This window comes from Helianthus annuus, chromosome 2 (genome assembly GCF_002127325.2).
Source record: "Helianthus annuus cultivar XRQ/B chromosome 2, HanXRQr2.0-SUNRISE, whole genome shotgun sequence".
In the NCBI taxonomy this organism is placed as follows: domain Eukaryota; kingdom Viridiplantae; phylum Streptophyta; class Magnoliopsida; order Asterales; family Asteraceae; genus Helianthus; species Helianthus annuus.
In genome coordinates this window covers 129,039,332-129,058,674 of record NC_035434.2, presented here as the reverse complement: position 1 = coordinate 129,058,674, position 19,343 = coordinate 129,039,332, and the positions used below count along the sequence as shown (strand labels likewise).

At 36.8% G+C, this 19,343-nt stretch overlaps 1 protein-coding gene across 2 annotated transcripts; it reads left to right on the top strand.

Annotated features, from left to right (window-relative positions):
• The first annotated feature begins 4,209 nt into the window (after positions 1 to 4,209).
• Positions 4,210 to 6,302, top strand: LOC110904910 (eukaryotic initiation factor 4A-15). Of its 2 annotated transcripts, none has more exons than XM_022150779.2 (3): positions 4,210 to 4,282; positions 4,409 to 4,515; positions 6,127 to 6,302. In XM_022150779.2, the coding sequence occupies exons 1-3, from the start codon at positions 4,215 to 4,217 to the stop codon at positions 6,174 to 6,176; spliced, it is 225 nt and encodes a 74-aa protein (XP_022006471.1). In that variant the 5' UTR covers positions 4,210 to 4,214; the 3' UTR covers positions 6,177 to 6,302. The 2 variants fall into 2 exon arrangements, with proteins under 2 accessions (XP_022006471.1, XP_035839268.1); XM_035983375.1 differs by lacking the exon at positions 6,127 to 6,302 and adding an exon at positions 4,612 to 5,189.
• The last annotated feature ends 13,041 nt before the right edge of the window (positions 6,303 to 19,343 follow it).

Below are 19,343 nucleotides of genomic sequence, written 5' to 3'. Positions count from 1 at the left end.
CGATCGAATCAAGAGTTTCTTGCTGAGAGGAAAAGGAATGGTACTGGAGTATTTCATCCAAGAGAAACTCGAACCTGTTTCAAATGCAATGAAGCTGGTCACATTGCATCAAACTGTCCGGAAAATATTAAAACAAAACAGGGAGTTTCTCAGAAATTAAAAGAAAAGGTTGTTGATGCTGAATCACCAACAGAAAAACTTAAAGTTTTTGAAAATTCAACTTTTGAGGTTGGTGAGTGTTCTACAAAGAAGAGGTATGAAAAGAAAGGAAAAGACAACCAAGTGTGGGTTGCTAAGCAGGTAGAAGTGAAAGTCGGCAATGAATCTGGTTCCACAAAGCCAGAAGAGCCACAAACTGAGGAGAAAATTTCAGTGACTGATGATGATTTTCCATCACTGAAATTTGAGGAGATTAAAAAGAAAGTTGGGAAAACAGAAATTTCAAATCAGTTTTACAATGAAGAAAAGGATTTTGATGTCGAGAAAACATTCAATGGGAATGTTAAAAAGATTTTTGGGAAAATGTTGAGTGGGAGAGCTAAGGGGGTAAAAGATTTTTACGCAACTAAAAAGGCAACATACAACCCTACTGCTCAAGAGCTAAAAGCCATCAAGTCTGAAAAGACTTGGGTGGAGGTTTGCTTTCCATGATAGTCAAAGGACTTTGCCGGAGATCCCAAGTTTATATCGTGGATCAGGAATCGGCATCATTCTTGTGTTTAGAAAGTTTGTTTGAAAGATTTTGAATAGTGTTTGAATGTTTGCAGGTGAAAGGACTACGCCGGAGCTTCCAGGTTGGTAATTGAGAAGCAGGAATCGGCATTTTTTTGTCTAATTCGACAAGTGGTAAAGAGGTTTCTGTAGATGTGTCATTCCTACAGTAAAACCTACATATGGTATTTTGATCTACAATTGGTAATTGTGATTTTATATTTGAGATGGTTATATTCTACAATTGGTACAGAGGTAAATTAGGGACATTAAGTTGTACTTGATTTACTATTCATATGAGTTTGATAAACAAGATGATGAACCATATCCCCATGCTTCATAAGTGGTAAACTTAAAAATGGTAGTCACAAACTCATTTTCCGGAAAAATCATTTTGATTAAAACAAACTTAAGTGTTTTGAAATCTAAATGAGAAAATGGTTTGTTGAAAGGGGGAGTTCAGATTGTTTATGCCGAGTGAATGGAGATTTGATGTGATTCGATATCAGTTGTCAAGTTTCTGTACAGTTTGTGTTGTTTTCTATGTTTTCAAGTGGGTCAAGAGTCTAGTAGTTTTCAAATTTCCTTTGAAATGTGTTTGCATTTTAGGGGGAGTAGAAAATTTCAGAAAATCCAAAAAAAAATCCAAAAACATTAGAAAATTTGAAAAAAAAACAAAAACATGATAAAATTCAAAAATGAGTTTCGTTGTGAAAAGAGGAAATGATAGTACATCAGTGAGCTGTCACAACATGCTAAAGAATTGGAAAGATAAAATGTGATAAACAGTCTTACTGTGGATATGTCAGTAGGTTTTTACACATTTAGTAAGTTGTGACGAAATATAAACTAAATTTCAAACTTGCTTGTTCTGTGGGTTAACACAAACTTGGATATATAGGTAACCCCTGAAATCTTGTTTGAAAGGTCCCTTATTCTGAGATACTAGGTCTTTATGCTCAGTGATATCTGGGGTATTATCCCGGGACTTCTGCTGTATGGAAGTACTGACCTAGTCCCCGGATAATGCTTTCCGCAACGCTTTGAAACAAAAGCGCCGCCCTCAGCAAGCTGATGAAACAATAAAATTGATAGTCGCTGCTGTTGAAATTAAAAGATCCTCTAAAGGGGACACACCAAAAGTCGAGCCGTCATCTCTCTGCTGAGCGGAAGTTCTGACCTGAGATCTCACGGTTTCGCACCTAACCCCTTACAGATATCAGCTGTGGTATACTCACCTGTAAGACTGAATATTGGGATCTGGATACGGGAGTATATTCAAGTAGTGGGACACATGGATAAGTTTAAGTTCTTAAAACATTAATATCGTATCTCGGATCAATTGAACTTTGTGTGAAAATTTCAGTGGACCGGTATACTGACAATCTAGGTAAATTGTTTAGAACTGAAAATGAAATCAGCTTAACGGTGTTAGTGACATGTCTCATAAACTGATATGATCCTCTTACACGAACTCACAAAAATATGTTTGTAAAATATTTCATTGTTTGCATTTCATTTCTTTACATTGAAAAATCCAAAAAGATTTTGTGTGTGTTTTAGCATAAATTTTGAAAAATTCAAAAAGATTTTCGACAAACTGATGTTGGAAAGCTGATTATCAAAATTCCGAGTGCTAAACATGATGACATTGTTGTGAGGATGAGTGCTTTTAATTGTCAATATATGTTTTTAAATCAACAAATGGTTCATCATATGTGAATGATCTGAGAGAGGGTCTGAGTTGGTGCAGGGCTATATGTTTGAAATATGTATGTGAAAGAAATTTATTTTGAGGTAGAGTGTTTGCAGGGATTAGATGAAAAGTTGTGACATGTGAAGGCCAGACAACGATCCTGAAGATGTTGCTGAAGAACAAAGGAATACCAGCAAATCGAGAGGGGGAGTCTGAAGACAGGGACAAAGAAAAGCTCAGAGGATAGATAAAGACTGAAGATTGTAAAGACTCGACTTTTAAGACTCGTCAACATCTGAGGGGGAGTCTGTTGGTGCAGTCATCTGTCGTCTTCGTCTTATGTCGAGTCTCGAGTTCAAAGCAGATCAGACTGGTCAAGAATTCAAGAAAAGTCAAAGCTGGCCGTTTGAATGAAGTCTGGACGTTTGAATGAGGTCATGTCCGTTTGAGAAGACACGTCCGTTTGAGTGATGATCGTTTGAATGCTAGCCGTTTGAAGCATGTTTCAAACGGTCAGGCAATCCTATAAATACCTTTCAAACGGATTCATTTGTAACTTTTGGAGAAACTTGATACCGAGGTGCTGCCGGTTGGTTATCTGATTGTAATTACTGTTATATCAATAGAAAAGAAGTTTAAAGTGTATTCAAGCTGTTTCGAAGTGTGTTTCTTAGTATTCCGCCTCTGAAACATACAAGAGCTCTTCCGAAAGACTCGTTCTGGTCGCGAATCCGGTCCTACAAAAGTTTCAGATTGTTTTCAATTTGTTTATGAACTTCATGCATAAATTGGATGATTTGCTTGGTTCACTGATTGATTGATCATTTATATTTATATATACTATTTTGTAACATTTGTGTACAACAGGAGTTGTACCATGTGCTTCATTTGGTTGTACCACTTTTGAAGGCTTGATGCTTATATTGGCCAGTGAGGGCGGTGGGTGATTCATCACACGCGTCGCACCCTCTTGTATATCTTTACCACTAAACCCACACAGATACCCATTTTCACAAATGTCTCCCCAGGAAGCAAAACGACAACCCCTAGTGAACCCTCACTTTCAAGGCGACAATACCTATTGTAAACTCTGCGAATCAGAACTACTAGGAGGTACGCCAACGATGATGCAAACGATTTTGAAAAATGTTTCCAAAACAAAATTTTCAACACTTTGAAAAATTTGATGCAATGTGTTGTTGTACATGTAGCTTCATTGGTGTTTTTTGCCTTTTGCTCATGTATACATGTAGCTTCATTGGTGTTTTGTGCCTAGAGTGAGAGGTAGGAAGCACAACCACATAGACCTTTTCAATGACTTTGTCAATATATCTGTACTTGGTATTTAGAGCCTAAACAATAAATATTGTAAGATAGAAAAGCTAAGAGATCAGGAACTTCTCGATGACTTTTATTGACAGATAACGTGGTATAAGGAAAGCAAGACTGACCTAGTTTATGTAGACTGAGAAAGCAAACAAAAAAGTATTGAAACAAGAGAAGGTCTATAGACTGGTAAGCTAACAATTAAAACGTCACGTGCATGAATGCAAAAGTTCCTGAACCAAGTTTTGAAACATTCTTCTTCGATATCTCAGGTTGTTGTTGGTAGAGGTACATACCTCTTAGACGAGGTGTTAGGTTCAAAACTGAGCAATGTGAGTAGCATGTTAGACTAATTGTTGCTTTTGATTTGTGATCTTTGAAAGTAAGATGTATGCTAGATCGCCAAAGATTTGTGATCATTGAAAGTTTTTATACAACTTAAAGGGTGTTAGACTAATTGTTGCTTTTGATTTCTGCAGTCATGGCAGGCGCTGCACCAGAAGGTTCCCAGTTTGACACTTGTCACTTTGATTCCAAAATGAATGAGCTGTAAGTTTAATTTTTTTATTTGATAGTTTTCGCAGACATCGGTAAATACTTTCTAAGAAGCAATCGTCAAGTGGTTAAAAAACATGGCTTTTACATGCTGCTCACATACTTTTATTTCTGTTACAGGATTTCTACTGATGGACAGGATTTTTTCACATCGTATGATGAAGTTTACGATAGTTTTGATGCTATGGGTTTGCAAGAAAATCTTTTAAGAGGCATCTATGCATATGGTTAGTACATATCTAATTTATAGTTGGGATAGTAATTAATTGACTGTGGTAGTTATCTAACATATTTTCGCGATATTTTTGAATTTGTATTTTTAGGTTTTGAAAAACCATCTGCAATTCAGCAACGGGAATTGTTACTATTCACCAAGGGTCTCAACGTAATTTAGTAAGCTCAATCAGGAGCATGAAAGACCGCAACTTTTTGCTCCGGCATTCTTCAACAACTTGATTATAACGTAGTTGAGTGTCAGGATTTGGTTTTAGGTCCAATGCGTGAACTTGCACAGCAAATTGAGAAGGTTATGCGCGCCTTAGGTGACTACCTTGGTGTTAAGGTTCATGCTTATGTTGGTGGGACTAGTGTTCTTGAGGATTAGCGGATTCTCTCAGCTGGGGTCCACGTTGTTGTTGGTACTCCTGGACGTGTTTTTGACATGCTTAGGAGGCGTTACGTTCTGATTATATCAAAATGTAAGCTGATGAAATGCTTTCAAGAGGTTTTAAGGATCAGGTTATTATTTTTTTCATATAAAAATATTATTATATTATACATAATCTTAAAAGTGAATGTCTGTGGACATTTCACTTTAACCTTCAACTTTTTCAAAATCTTATATTTATCACTTAGACATTTCACTTTACCTTTTTAACTTTTTCAAATCTCATTTTTACTCCTTGTAAGCCTCTTAAGTTTAGAAAAACTTATTTTCAACCCCTTATCTTTTTAAGAACTTTATAAAATATCACTTGGACCTCTTGAGACAATATAGAATCCAATATTTCTTTAATACATACGTAAATTTGGTGTATGCGTTCGTGCTTTATTTTTTACGTTTCCAACGTATGAATCAGGTCACACATAATATGTTTTGACTCGACAGTAAAATTTGAGTTGGTCGGGTCATTGAGTTATCTACGACCCACACACGCATTACGCCATCCTTATTTTCCTTACTTATCTTAAAATGTGTTATGTGTTTTGACACTTTATAGTACTAAGTTTTTCAATGTTTGATTATGGAAAAGAAAGAATTAGAGGTGCACAAAAATACGGGAACTGGACCCGGTAAAAAAATCAGAACCGGGTATTTATGGACCCAACCCAAAACCGACCCTACCCGTAGGGTACACATAGGGTATACATTTAGACCTTAATATCCAGAATCGGAGCCGTACCCATTACATACCTAATTTATACCCGAAACTGGTTTCTATACCCGAATCTGGGTTTTAAAATACCTAATACCAGGTACTGGTAATGTCATTTTTGTGGTATAACTATGTTTTGTATTCTTACACTTTGTAATTTTGCTAAAAGTAAAAAAACGATAAACTAGCCAAGGTCAAAACTTTCTATTTGTTTAAAAGGTATTGCTTTGATCATCTATACAACCACGATTTTTGTCCTACCGCAGAAGGGTCTCATTCATTTAGAGCATTTATTTTGCTAAACCAGTAGTTCGGTTTGAAAAAAAGGTATAAAAATGAGATGAGTTCAAAAGGCTTTTGCCAAGTGCTGACTTCAATGCAGCAGGCTTCAAACATTTTCAGTTCTTTCTCTATATTAAATAGAAGTATGGGAATAATAATTGGCCATTTTCATTGAAACAGGTACAAGTTTTTACAGCAGTTGTGGGAGAGGATGCTTACAAACATCTTGAAGGGGATACATGGCAAGAGCTCTCCTTAGACCGGCAAAATGCCTGGCATCAGTTTTGCTCCAGCTTATGTAATTAACTACATCGATGCGACTCAGTGAGAACCGACTGAATATCAATATAAATTTGGCCCCCCCGCATCGCGGCGGGTTACGTTTCTAATTAGTTTCTAATTGAAATTGCTTGTTTTTTTCTTTATTAAAATTGCTTGCTAGTTTTTTTTTTTCGAGAAGAAATCGGTAGGAATAAGTTGATTAACAAAGGATTCATCGCGTATACGTTGGTTTATGGGAACAGTTTCTAGCTAGGATTTGTTGGGTTGTTTGTAGCTAGGGTTCAGAATGATTGAAGTTTTATTATAAACACCTTGGTGAAAGTTATCATCTTTTGGGTTAAGTGAAGCAATGAATGGAGGAATATATTTTACTCTTTTTATGTTTAATATTTGAAGCATATTTGTTAGGATCTGGGGCCATCATGATTGTGTTTGTTTGCATAAAACGATTAATCAGAACATATGAAATGATATGAGTGCAGCGGAAATGAGTAGCAAACTTTGTAAACACAATCAAAGGAAAGTATAGATTGATAAACAATTGCTTTTCATTGAGTCAAAAGATTTACATAAAAGCAAAAGATTACAATGCAAGCTTACAATCTAAACTCCCCCTCAGCCTGATACACCAGAGTTGGTTGCACAAGATGAAAGGATTGAATTGAGGAGGCGAACTCACTCAAAACGAATCGAGTATAACAGTACAGAATACTGTTATATTTATAGGCAAACCAAACTACTGATGAGCTTCAGCTGACGTCACCATGATAGTGACATCTAACGACCTAACAAACTATAAACACTGTTCTATACAAACTACTGACATGTAGCATCTGATAAGTAGTAAAAAGCAAAACTAAGGAAACCTACTGCTTCACGTTCCACTGTTGTAGCCTGAGCACAGATGTTGAATCTTCAGTGCAATCTTCAAAGGTGATCAGTCTTTGAGAGAGCAGTGCTTGAGTCTTCAGCAGTACTTAGGAAACAGCAGTAGATAGAGCATCAGCGTTTGTCTTCAGCAGTCGTTGGATAATCATCAGAGTTTGGTTTATCAGTTGTTGTAGTTGAGCAGCACTTAAGATCCATCAGCTGTTAGATAACCACTGTCAAGGGGAGAGCATAGGATAAACTGCTGCTTATTGATGGTCCACTGATGAGATCTGGTTTTGGCTTTACATTATCTGTTCCTCTGTTAGGGTTCAATCCCAACAATCTCCCCCTGGAACAGATAATGCCAAAACCCTTCCTTATTCAGGACCTTTATTACTCATCAAGAGTGCCTTAGCTTGTTCCTTAAATTCAGCTTCAAATTCTTTGGCACTCTGGTCATCTTCATCCCTGCACAGTGAAAGCTCAAGGAGATCCTGCAAATCTTCAACACTAAGGCCTAGTGCTTCTTTCCTTGATATGTGCTTCACCTCACCATTGGATCTAAGCAAAGTCAATACGTGGGTCTTTTGATCAGACTTCCACTTTAGTATTTTTAAATCCAATGGGTTTCTTGGGATAGATTTATTATAAGATGAGTTGAGGGATGATGGCCTTGAAAACAAATGCAAACTCTCAGACATTCTTTTGAAAGCTTCTTCAATGACTTTGTTTGCTGCAGCTATGTCTTCCGCAGTTTCTTGTCCAGTAAGCTCTTGTTTTTCTTTTTCTATCATGCCTGTTGCAGTGTTTGGGGATGCAGGACTGTTTAATACCTTCTTAAAAAGGTTTTGAATTCTTGCTGAGCTATCTTCTTTTAGACCCATTTTCATGATGGTGTCTTTGAGATACTCTGCTTCCTTTTCTTTGACCTCCTTGTCAGACAGCTGTTTACTTTCTTCTTGGTTTGTCACAAGAGTAAGGTTGTCTGCTGATTTTAGCATTGTTTTAAGGCTTTCAATTTGTTGTTCCAGCTTCACCATTTGTTCTCTCTTCTTCCTTTTCTTCAGCCTCTCATAGGTTTCATCAGTTTGCTGCCTAGACCATTTTGATATGGCTTCAGCAGTGTCCACCTTAGCATCCACTAGCTCCTTTTTCTTTCCTTTATATTCAGGAGTGAGGCCAGCAATGAGCTTTTTGTATTTACTCCAGTTTGGAGCATTCTTTTTCTTTGAAGGATCATTTTTGATTCTTTGGATCCTTTCAGCCTCATGCTTTAAAGCTACTAAAGGCCATTCTTTAAACTGTTGTTCTTCAGCAGGATAGAACTTTTCTTTCATGATGAAGGCTAGAAGTTGTTCTCTCAACTTCTTCTTTTGATCAGCCTTTTCTTTGTCTAGCTCTTGTGCAAATTCTTCTATCTGCTTAACCTTTGCAAGGTAGAACTCCAGTCTATTAGCAATGCCTTCTTCGCTTAGCCTTTCATTTTCACTATCAACCTTAGCTTTAACTTTAGCTTGCCTAGCCTTTTTCTTGAGATAATCATTTATATCTTCTGGAGCTATATAGCCTATGAGTGAGGAGAATTTTCTTTTTGAGGGATCTGTTTCTGTATAAAACTGCCTCATCTCATTTTTGATGGCTTCAAGCTCCAATGGATACTTTTCAGCATTCGGATCATGTATCCCTTCATCGGCAGTGATTGGCTTTCTTTTTCTGCTAAAGAGCTTTGGTTGAGATATAGGAAAGGATAGAGCAGTGGTGGATGATTGACTAACAACTGTTGAAACAACTGGTGTCTCAACTGCTGTTGTCATCACAACTACTGATGTATCAGCAAATGTCTTCTACTTTTGAGCAGGGGTTATTGTGGCAGTTGTTTGGGTGGTGATCAGTGGTTGATTAGCAGTAGTTGAAACAACTTGTGTTTCAACCACTGTTGCCATTACAACAGATGTTGTAACATCTGTTGTCTTCTGCCTTTTAGCAGGGGGTGATGTTGGTTTGGTGGTTTTTGATTTTGATGGTGGTTTTTGTGTTGTGGACACAGGTGGTGGTGGTGGAACAGTAGTTGTGGTGATTTGTGTTGAGGTGGTGTGTGTTGGAGGTGTGTGTGTTGATGAGATGGCAGCTGTTTGGCTACAGACAGTAGTTTTTGTAACTACTGTTGTATCAGCTGTTTGAGTTGAAGTTTTTGAGGTTTTGGGTTTTTCTGGTTCAATGTACAACCCATTTTCTATACCTTTCTTTTTCAGCTTGATTTTCTCCCCCTTTTTGGCATTATCTGCCAGGGGTGTATCCATGAAGAAGATGGCAGATGGAACTTTCTCACTCTGAGCAGTCTTTTGTATGCTAGCTTTTATAGCCTTGATGTCTACTTGAGTGTCTTTGAACCATGATTCCACCATGTTGGTCAGCATTTGTACTTGAAGAGCATGCTTTTTATCAGCCATTTGTTGCTGTTGTTCAAGCATTGGTTGGAAAATATTCCAAAGCTCATTTGCAGCAAATGCTTGTGGAGCAGGTGCTTGAGCAGGAGGAGCAGATGATTGGGCTTTTTGAGCTTTTAACAGCTGCTGCACCATATCTTTTATCTCTGCAACTGAAGATTCCAGATTTTCAACTTTGGCCGTCAATTCATTGTATTTTGAATCATCACCTGAATTAACATTATCATCTGAGTCCCCACCAGCAGTGGTTGTATCAATGTGTGACTTAGGAACAGAGTCCCAAAAATCATCCATTGATGCCCCTTTTTCTTGGTACTGGGGACTTCTTTCTTCAGCAACCGATAAACCTTTGATGGTACCGGTGGTTAAAGTTAACTCACTGGTGGTTACCGATGTTGCCATGGAAGAAATTGCCTTCAAGGGAGTCTTAGTAATGTAACAACTGTCCAACTGAAGCTCTGTTGATCCATCAGTTGTAGTTGCTGCTCCACTTGAACTACCACCAAGAGTTACTTGTAACTCAGGGGGTGTAACCTTCTCAGCTGTTGCTGGGGTAGCAGAGGTATGAGCATCAGACCCAGTCACTTGTGGAGGTATACTCTCAGTAATAGGTGATAGAGATGAACTGGTTTGTGTCTGTGCCATATCAACTGCATGCAACAGGGGTATTATTGATTGTGGTAATATGATTGGTGAGGGTATGGGTGTTGAAAGAGACATGTCCTTGGGATCAGGACTGTGGAAGATGGATCCGAGTGGATACAGAGCTTCATAATTTGGTGTCCCTGTGCTTACAACCTGATCCTTTTGTGAGGATGCAGGAGGAGTTTTAGGTTGAGGTTGAGATCTTTCTTCCAACTGCTGTGAGGAAGTAGCAGCAGTGGTTTCTTGTGACTTTTGTGTTGTCACTGGCATTGACTCTGGGATCTCATCTTCCAGAGTTGCCTTTGGTGTGGGTTTGGTGGGTTTTCTGGATGTTTTTCTTTTCGTCTTTTTGGTGGCAGGTGTTGGTTTCAAAGAAGTGGGTGTGCTACTTTGATCACCTGGAGCAGTGGGCTCAGCAGTGGTTGCTTGAGGATCAGTAGCAGTTTCTAAAACCTGCTCAGCCTCCTTTGTTTTTAATTTTATTGGTGCCATCATTTTTGAAAATGTCTCAATTGTTAAACAGTTTATTTTGAATGAGACACCTTGTTTGGGCAAATCTGCATCTTTCTCAACAAATTTTTGTTCAAAATAGTAGCTTAGAAATCTTGGAAAGAGCAGAAATGCTTTATTATCAACGTTCTTTACCAAATCATCAAATATTTCCTGCGAGTAGTTATAGTTTTTATCGTTTAAAATTGCATACCCCAGGCATTGGATTTTTGTTGGTATTTCATTAAAAGACGTTGTTTTATTAGAAACACACATGAGCAGTGTGTGGAATAAAAATCTGGGTGCAGAAGGGAAGTAACCCTTTTGTAGGGTATCCCCTATTTGGTTGTTCTGCATAGCCCCTGTTCATGAAATCCTTTACCAACTCGTCTTTAGTAAATGAGGTTTTTCCTTTCAAATCATCGAGTTTAAAGGTTTCAGAGATGGATTTTGGTGAGATTTGTACCTTCTTACCCTGTATCGAGGAGTTGATGGCGGCGATGATATCTCCTTGTTTTTCAAGGGTGGCATTTTCCCAGAACTCTCTCTGGGTATCAAGGTAAATAGGAGCATCTGCTGTTATCAAAGTTTTGTACTTTGATGCAGAAAGGATGTCAAGGATGGAGTCGAAAGTGTGGTTATCGGTAGGTTTTGTGAGAATGCCTACATAGTTGTGTGGAGCTTTGTAACGAATCTCCGTGGTTACAGCAGCCATTTGAGTGGCCTCTGCTGTTGTGGAAGAAGATGATGGTTTTGATTTTGGTTTTGCAGATGGCTTCGATTTTGGTTTCGTCATTTTAGATGAAGAAGATCGAAGAAGATTTCTGGAGTTATGAGAGGGAAACTGCTTTGTGAAGAGAATGTTTGGAATTCAATTCGACAGTGTAATCCTCTGTTTGGATTTAATCAGGGTTTTATTTAGGGAAAAAGTGATTGCTGATGTGGCAGCGGTTATTTTGATCTGAAGGCTAAAAACTGACCACGTGTCAAACATCTGATGGAATAGTAAATAATGGAGGACAGTTGTTTTGACAACTACTGATGGATCAAGTATCAGTAGTTACAACGGTAATAAAAAGAAACATTGGACGTATCAGTGGATGAAACAATGATTTTAAACATCAGTGTTTTTGAAGAACAGAGGTTGACACTTAGCAGTGGACAGATTTTAGTGAGCAGATGTTAAGGCACAACAACATTTTAGATACAACAGTGGATAAAAACCAATGAGGATCATATGTTTAACAACTGTTTGTGCAGCAGTGTTTTGACTTTTGACAAAAACTTTTAGCACCTGTTTGTTCAGATGTAGAAAATGATTTGTTCTTGCAAAAGCACAATCTCTTGTCTATCATCTGTTGAGTACCAGAAATGCTATTCTTAACACCACACATTTTAGATGTATAATATCAAGATTAAATTGTCAGCAGTTATCTTCAGAAATTTTGTTCAAGGTTTTACCATCTGTCTATTTTTCAGACAGTGGTTTAGCATCCCAGATGATCGGTCCTTTTTACTACTAAACAACTCATTTTGCTTCTAATTACTTGAACTAGAACATGAGTGTCTCTGTAGTTTAGAATTAATTTGCAATCAATTTTTAATCTATTACTACCAAACTTGAGCTTAACATGACCTTGATATGTGTGTCATTTCCTGTTGACCAGTTTTAGGGATAGTAATTACACACAAAAATAAGGTAATTACATCCAGACCAGATATGAACTTTTACTATAAAAAATGAGTAAAAGATCATAATATATAAAAAATAAAATACATCTGGTTTTTATTTTAGAGGAAACACCTTAACAAAAATCAAAGGAAGTTTTGAAAATAATCAAAAGGATCCGACAATTTTCCAGTAAATTCATGATCATATTATTCTCAAGTTATTTTGACCATTGTTTAGGTCATTTTCTTGTCAATTGATTGAAAGTTTCTTTTAATCATAATCACTAGAGATGTCATTGTTACCAGAACAATTTCTGCATTGATGAATGCACACAGTTGCATGATGATGACCACTGATGATCTAACTTTTAAACCTCAAAAGTGTTTTATGCTTATACTCTTTTCTTTTGATTTCAAAAGTTTTTGAGATAGCCACACTTTGAGATTTGTTCATTTTTCTTTTCCCTTTTTACCCTTTTTATTCATATGTTCAGAAATACTCACTAGGAGATTATATTTTGAACATACTTTGTCCATAATCATTTTGAAGCAATGTTTTGAGAGATCTGAACATTTTTGACCATATTTTATTACAGATCTCACATCACTTATGATTAGGACTGTTTTGACACCTTATTTTCTCAATGTGTTTTAGACAAAGTCGATTTGGTCCTTTTGAAGGTACTCAACTTGCCTTTGAGCACATGAGAGATTTTGCCTAAAGTTTTATTTCCCCCTTTTCTATGTCAGCAGTATTTTAGTGTTTTGGATGAACACAAGTTTTGCTGAACTGAGGTACATACTTTAGTGTTTATTGAAAACATCAGAAATATCGAAACAACAATTGAAATCAATTTTGAAAACATCGAACGATCCCATAATTTATCAGATATTTTACAGATCTGAAAACTATGAGTGACATATACATGAAAACACTTGTTGTGTGAGATTTGTGTGTCATATGACATCTTGGTTGATTTACAGAGTTTTTGAATAACCATTTTGACCATGATTCACTCGTTACTCTGTTTTTCAACTGAATACAACCAATCCTTTAGTATCAATAACTTTTGAGCTGAACTGTTATGTCAAATTGATTGTTAGATCGAATTTGACCGTCCAAGCTCTGATACCAATTGTTAGGATCTGGGGCCATCATGATTGTGTTTGTTTGCATAAAACGATTAATCAGAACATATGAAATGATATGAGTGCAGCGGAAATGAGTAGCAAACTTTGTAAACACAATCAAAGGAAAGTATAGATTGATAAACAATTGCTTTTCATTGAGTCAAAAGATTTACATAAAAGCAAAAGATTACAATGCAAGCTTACAATCTAAACTCCCCCTCAGCCTGATACACCAGAGTTGGTTGCACAAGATGAAAGGATTGAATTGAGGAGGCGAACTCACTCAAAATGAATCGAGTATAACAGTACAGAATACTGTCATATTTATAGGCAAACCAAACTACTGATGAGCTTCAGCTGACGTCACCATGATAGTGACATCTAACGACCTAACAAACTATAAACACTGTTCTATACAAACTACTGACATGTAGCATCTGATAAGTAGTAAAAAGCAAAACTAAGGAAAACTACTGCTTCACGGTCCACTGTTGTAGCCTGAGCACAGATGTTGAATCTTCAGTGCAATCTTCAAAGGTGATCAGTCTTTGAGAGAGCAGTGCTTGAGTCTTCAGCAGTACTTAGGAAACAGCAGTAGATAGAGCATCAGTGTTTGTCTTCAGCAGTCGTTGGATAATCATCAGAGTTTGGTTTATCAGTTGTTGTAGTTGAGCAGCACTTAAGATCCATCAGCTGTTAGATAACCACTGTCAAGGGGAGAGCATAGGATAAACTGCTGCTTATTGACGGTCCACTGATGAGATCCGGTTTTGGCTTTACATTATCTGTTCCTCTGTTAAGGTTCAATCCCAACAATATTATATAAGTTTTTAGATGGTGTTTGTAAGGTTCTTGTGTAACTTTGATTGACATCTATCATTGACATCTATATACGGAATGAGATTCTTCGAGAACTAGAAAAGGAGAAAATACGAAACAAGATTCTTTGAGAACTAGAAAAGGAGAAAATATGGAACGATATTCTTCGAGAACTAGCGAAAGGAGAAAGTACGAAACGAGATTCTTCGAGAACTAGCAAAAGGAGAAAGTACGGAACCAGATTCTTCCAATCCATCCACACACACGATTTCACCCACACTCTTCACCTTCTTCCACTAAACCCTTGAATCCTAACGCTTCTCCTTACATTACTCATCATTTCGTGAATTCGAGTTCATTAAGAAGTAATGACTGCAGACTAATTGCAAGACTGTTTGTCAGGCTTCCAATGCTCACAAAGGGTGATAAACAACGCTGATATGGAATTGGAGAACCGTTGTGTATTTGCTTACTGATTATCTAGGGCTAAATTTGTGTATTTGCTTGCTGATTGTTGAAAAGATTTGTTGAAATCAAAGAAAAGTGTAAAAAAGATGAAATGAGGCGTATTATGTTGGAAACCGAGGTTGAAAATTTGAAGTAAAACATTTATATTTGCAAGTAAAACATTTAGCATCTCATTAACGCAAATGCAATACTTACAAAATTTGATAGGCACTGGTTGTCAATACAGAAACTTAACATGAAAAGCCACTAAAAAGCGGTGAACGATAAGGAACAGATTAAAATGTGGAATTGACGAAAACGAAGTAACGTTGATGATTTAGAACTACGAACTTTTTTTGAGTTAGTTAATAAATATTACACCAATACGGTGATATTAGAACACTGTACCGTGGAATGCATCCTTAAACTTGATAACGACTTTTGCATTTGTAACTGTGAATCTCTTCCCTCCAAAACCACCACCAATATGGGTGATGATGAAGGTTCGTTTGAGGAAAATGTTCTGGAAAATAAAGGAAAGGACTTTGTTCTGGTTTGGTAGGTTTTATTACAAGGGTTAAAAAGCATACACACTCACCTCCCTTTGATCATCATAACCAATAACCTTCACCATTTCACCGTCACTGCACTCCATCCCACACTCTCCTGTGGTTTCTGTACCCATCTTCCTGTGACATGGCGTCTAAATCCTTGAATTCCAAAGCTTCTCCTTACATTACTCATCATTTCCTGAATTTGAGTTCATTAAGAAGTAATGACTGCAAACTAATTGCAAGGTTGTATACGGCCCATATAAAGTTATACGGGTCGTATAAACCTTTATAATTTTTTATTCGATCATATACGAGCTCTGTTTTATGTCTTGTACATGGGCCGTATAACGTTGTACGACCCGTATACAATTAACAACCTTTCTTTATGTTTTTAATAGTATATGTGGAATTGGCGAAACCGCAGTAGCGTTGAGGATTTACAACTACGAACATTGTTTGAGTTAGTTAATGTTACACCAATATAGTGATACTAGAACACTGTACATATAAACACATTCGTCTTGTATTTAGAACTACGAACTTTGTTTGAGTTAGTTAATAACTTTTTGAAATCAATGGGTAGATAAACAAAGTCATAAGTAGATTTATTACCACCATTGTTGAGCTTCCTAATCTCAAGTTCACAATGATTATCAAGAGTCTGTATCAATAACTTTCGAGTATCTCTTGCATCTGCTAAATGTTTATTAACTGGTCGTTTGTCTGAGTGTTCTTTCTCTTTGAATAAATGGGATTTGTTTCAAAGTAAAAAGAACACATGAACCATGTGTCCTTGCTGTAGGAAACCGCGTTACGTCGGTCGACGCAAGTGGTCTTGCGGCGGAGTTGTGGTCCACCATCTTTTCGTGTGGACAAATGAAATTTGTTTCAAAGTAAAAAGAAAACTGAAATTTGTTTTAAAATTGTGGTCTTGCATTTGTGAACTTGATAACAACTTCTTGCTTAAACAATGTTCTGATATCGAGTTATACGTTCCTTGTAAAAGTTCTTCTGGGTCTGTTATGAATTTGGGTGATGATGAAGGTTCTGAAAATTGAAGGAAAAAGACTGCGTTATGGTTTGGGGAGAATATCCATTATCCCCTTGGTGGTTTCTGTACCCATCCTAGCGCGACATGGTGTCTTAACCCTTGAATCCCAACGCTTCTCCTTACATTACTCATCATTTCCTGAATTCGAGTTCATTAAGAAGTAATGACTGTTGACTAATTGCCGCCTTGATAGTTGTTACCATATCCGTTATTCACTTAGTAGTTGTTACAATATCCATTATCCCCTTGGTAGTTGTTACCATATCCATTATCCCCTTGGTAGTTGTTACATTATTTCATTACGTAAAGCTTTATTTTATTTCATCTTCTAGAACTAGCAAACGGAGAGAATACGGAACGAGATTCTTTGAGAACTATATCTATCCATTATCCCCTAGATTTCATTAGGGTATAGTTATAATTCCCCTAATACCAGGCCCATCGTTTACCGTGGAATGCATCCTTAAACTTGATAGCAACAATATGGTGATATTAGAACAATGTACACTGTATGTAAACACATGGGCTTTGTGATGATATGTTACAAATTGGGAATCACCTACTCGTGTGTTGCAGTTTGGAAAGATGACCGAATAGAGATCTGAATAACTGATACAGCTCATTTGTAACCTAACTAAAATCTTCTTGAGTCTAGATTCTTGCTTAAACGATGTTCTGATATCTAGAATGTTCGTTTAGGGAAAATGTTCTGGAAATTGAAGGAAAATGAAGGTTGAAACTGTATAATAATAATGATTCAACTGTTGCTATTGATGAAATGAGATTTGTTTCAAAGTAAAAAGAAAACAACTGGTCGTTTATCTGAGTTTTCTTTCTCTTTGATGAAATGGGATTTATTTCAAAGTAAAAATAAAACTGAAACCCGTTTTCGTTGATAGTTAAAAGTCTTCCATGCTTGCTTTATGTTTATCAAATGGACGCTCTTTAATGAAATGAGATTTGTTTCAAAGTAAAAAAGAAAACTGAAACCCATTTTCCTTGATAGCAGAAGCTGTTCGATTTGATGGTTCTAGACACTATATAGACTGCCAGATCGAAACCCTAATGTTTAAATATTAACTCAAAAAAAAAAAAAAGGAAATCCTATACCATTATACGGCCCGTATAAAGCTATTGTATACGATGTATACGACCAATGTTTGTTTTAACATGGTGTATATGGGCCGTATAAGGTTATACGGCCCGTATAGAATAAGATAAACTGACAAAGGCTGCGCCCATAGACTTTGTCAGTTCATTTTATTCTATACGAGGCCGTATAACCTTATCCGTCCCTTATACGTCTCTTACTAAATGGGATAGAGTTGTGATATACAACTGATATGGTGAAACATCTTTGGTGTTGCAAAACTCAATCTTTTCCAGCACGTTTTAACCTGTACTATGAATGATATGTTTCAGCCCATACCCAACCTGTTACCCACCCAACTCACACATCTTGCCACCTCTAGATTATATGATCGATGATGGATTTAGTCTTTCTTAAACAAAATAAGAAAATAGTTCGAAAAAGCTAGCTGAAAGATCGGATTGTTTTAAAACATTTCTCTTATGGGTGCTGGTATTAGTATCCTCCAAGTCTTATGATCTTTTTAAACTGAGCTCAAGGGCAAGTGAGCCCTTACTATTTAGAGATTCATTTGCTTTAGCAACCATAACATTATCAACAGATTTGGTCCTTGTCCTTTGTTTTCTTGCTTCTTTCAAGTTTAATTCAATGTTTTTTCTTCTGAATTTCTAGTTCTAGGGGACTTTGACGTGGTTCCAACAATTTCGTTGGCCAAAGAAAATAGAAAGAAGCTTAAAGAGAATTTGAGATAGAAACTAGATCAATATTTTTCATTCATAATCCTAACTTAGAAACATAAATGGCTTTATATAGCCTTAAAAATAAATAACCAATATTACCACTAACTCCACTAACTATTTAGGCTTCATAAATAACTAACTCCACTAACTATTTGGACTTCATAATTAATCAACTAATTAATACTAAAGATAATCACAACTCTTGTACATGGGCACGCATAGTTGACGGAAATAGGCACATATCAGACTCCTATTCCACATCTTTCCATGTTGCAATTGCGTCTGAAATATGTTATATGTCCAAAAAACTTGCTATCAGGAGCCCGAGTTAATTAGTCCAACGTATACTTTGTGTTTTCAACTTCTATTGCCCTTTTCGTCCTACTGTTAGTATGGGGGACCACTCATTATTTCTTTTATGTCCTCTTTGGATGTATTCTGTAATCTGTGAGCTTGTAACAACATCCCCACCTCCTAGGACTTCTGTTTTCTGCATTCAGTTATGATTGAGTTCTCTACAATAAAGCTCAATATAAATAAAATAGGAAAGGGTATTGTTATTAGAAAGAACGTTGTATTTCTTTCTTACCTCAGCAGTTGAACTCAAATCAGCCAACCTGTGGAAAGAAATACCAGTTTGGTTAATTTCATTTCATGGTCAAAAACCGCCTTTCTTATGTCCTAACAAAGCAAAACGATGAATGACATAAAGTACAGAATTTTCAGAGGGCAAAAGTGTCGCTTCAAAAGGCCAAAAATAAAAACATCTTTAGTTGGGTTCTTGGTTTTAAAAGCGTGAGTCGTTCCGATGTATTTAGGCCCCAAAAGCTGAGGCGCAAGGCCTGAGGCAATAGCTTCATGCATGCGAGACGTTTCTCTATGTACAAATAAATAAACCTAATGTAAAATCAGAATTTGCAGCTCTCATCCCTTCTACATATCAACCTTTTTATCAAGTAAACAATTTATAATTTGGACCATAAGTGCATGAGGTGGTTTGCAGATAGCTCGCGCCTTAGGTGCGCTTTTTTAGAAACCAAGATTGGGTCAACACAACTGCTAGGCTAGGCACTACAATAGCTCGGGTAAAAGTTTCACAGGTAAATTATCTGCTAGTGGGATTATTGGTGGTAGTCTTAATTGCAGTTAGCCTGAGTTCTT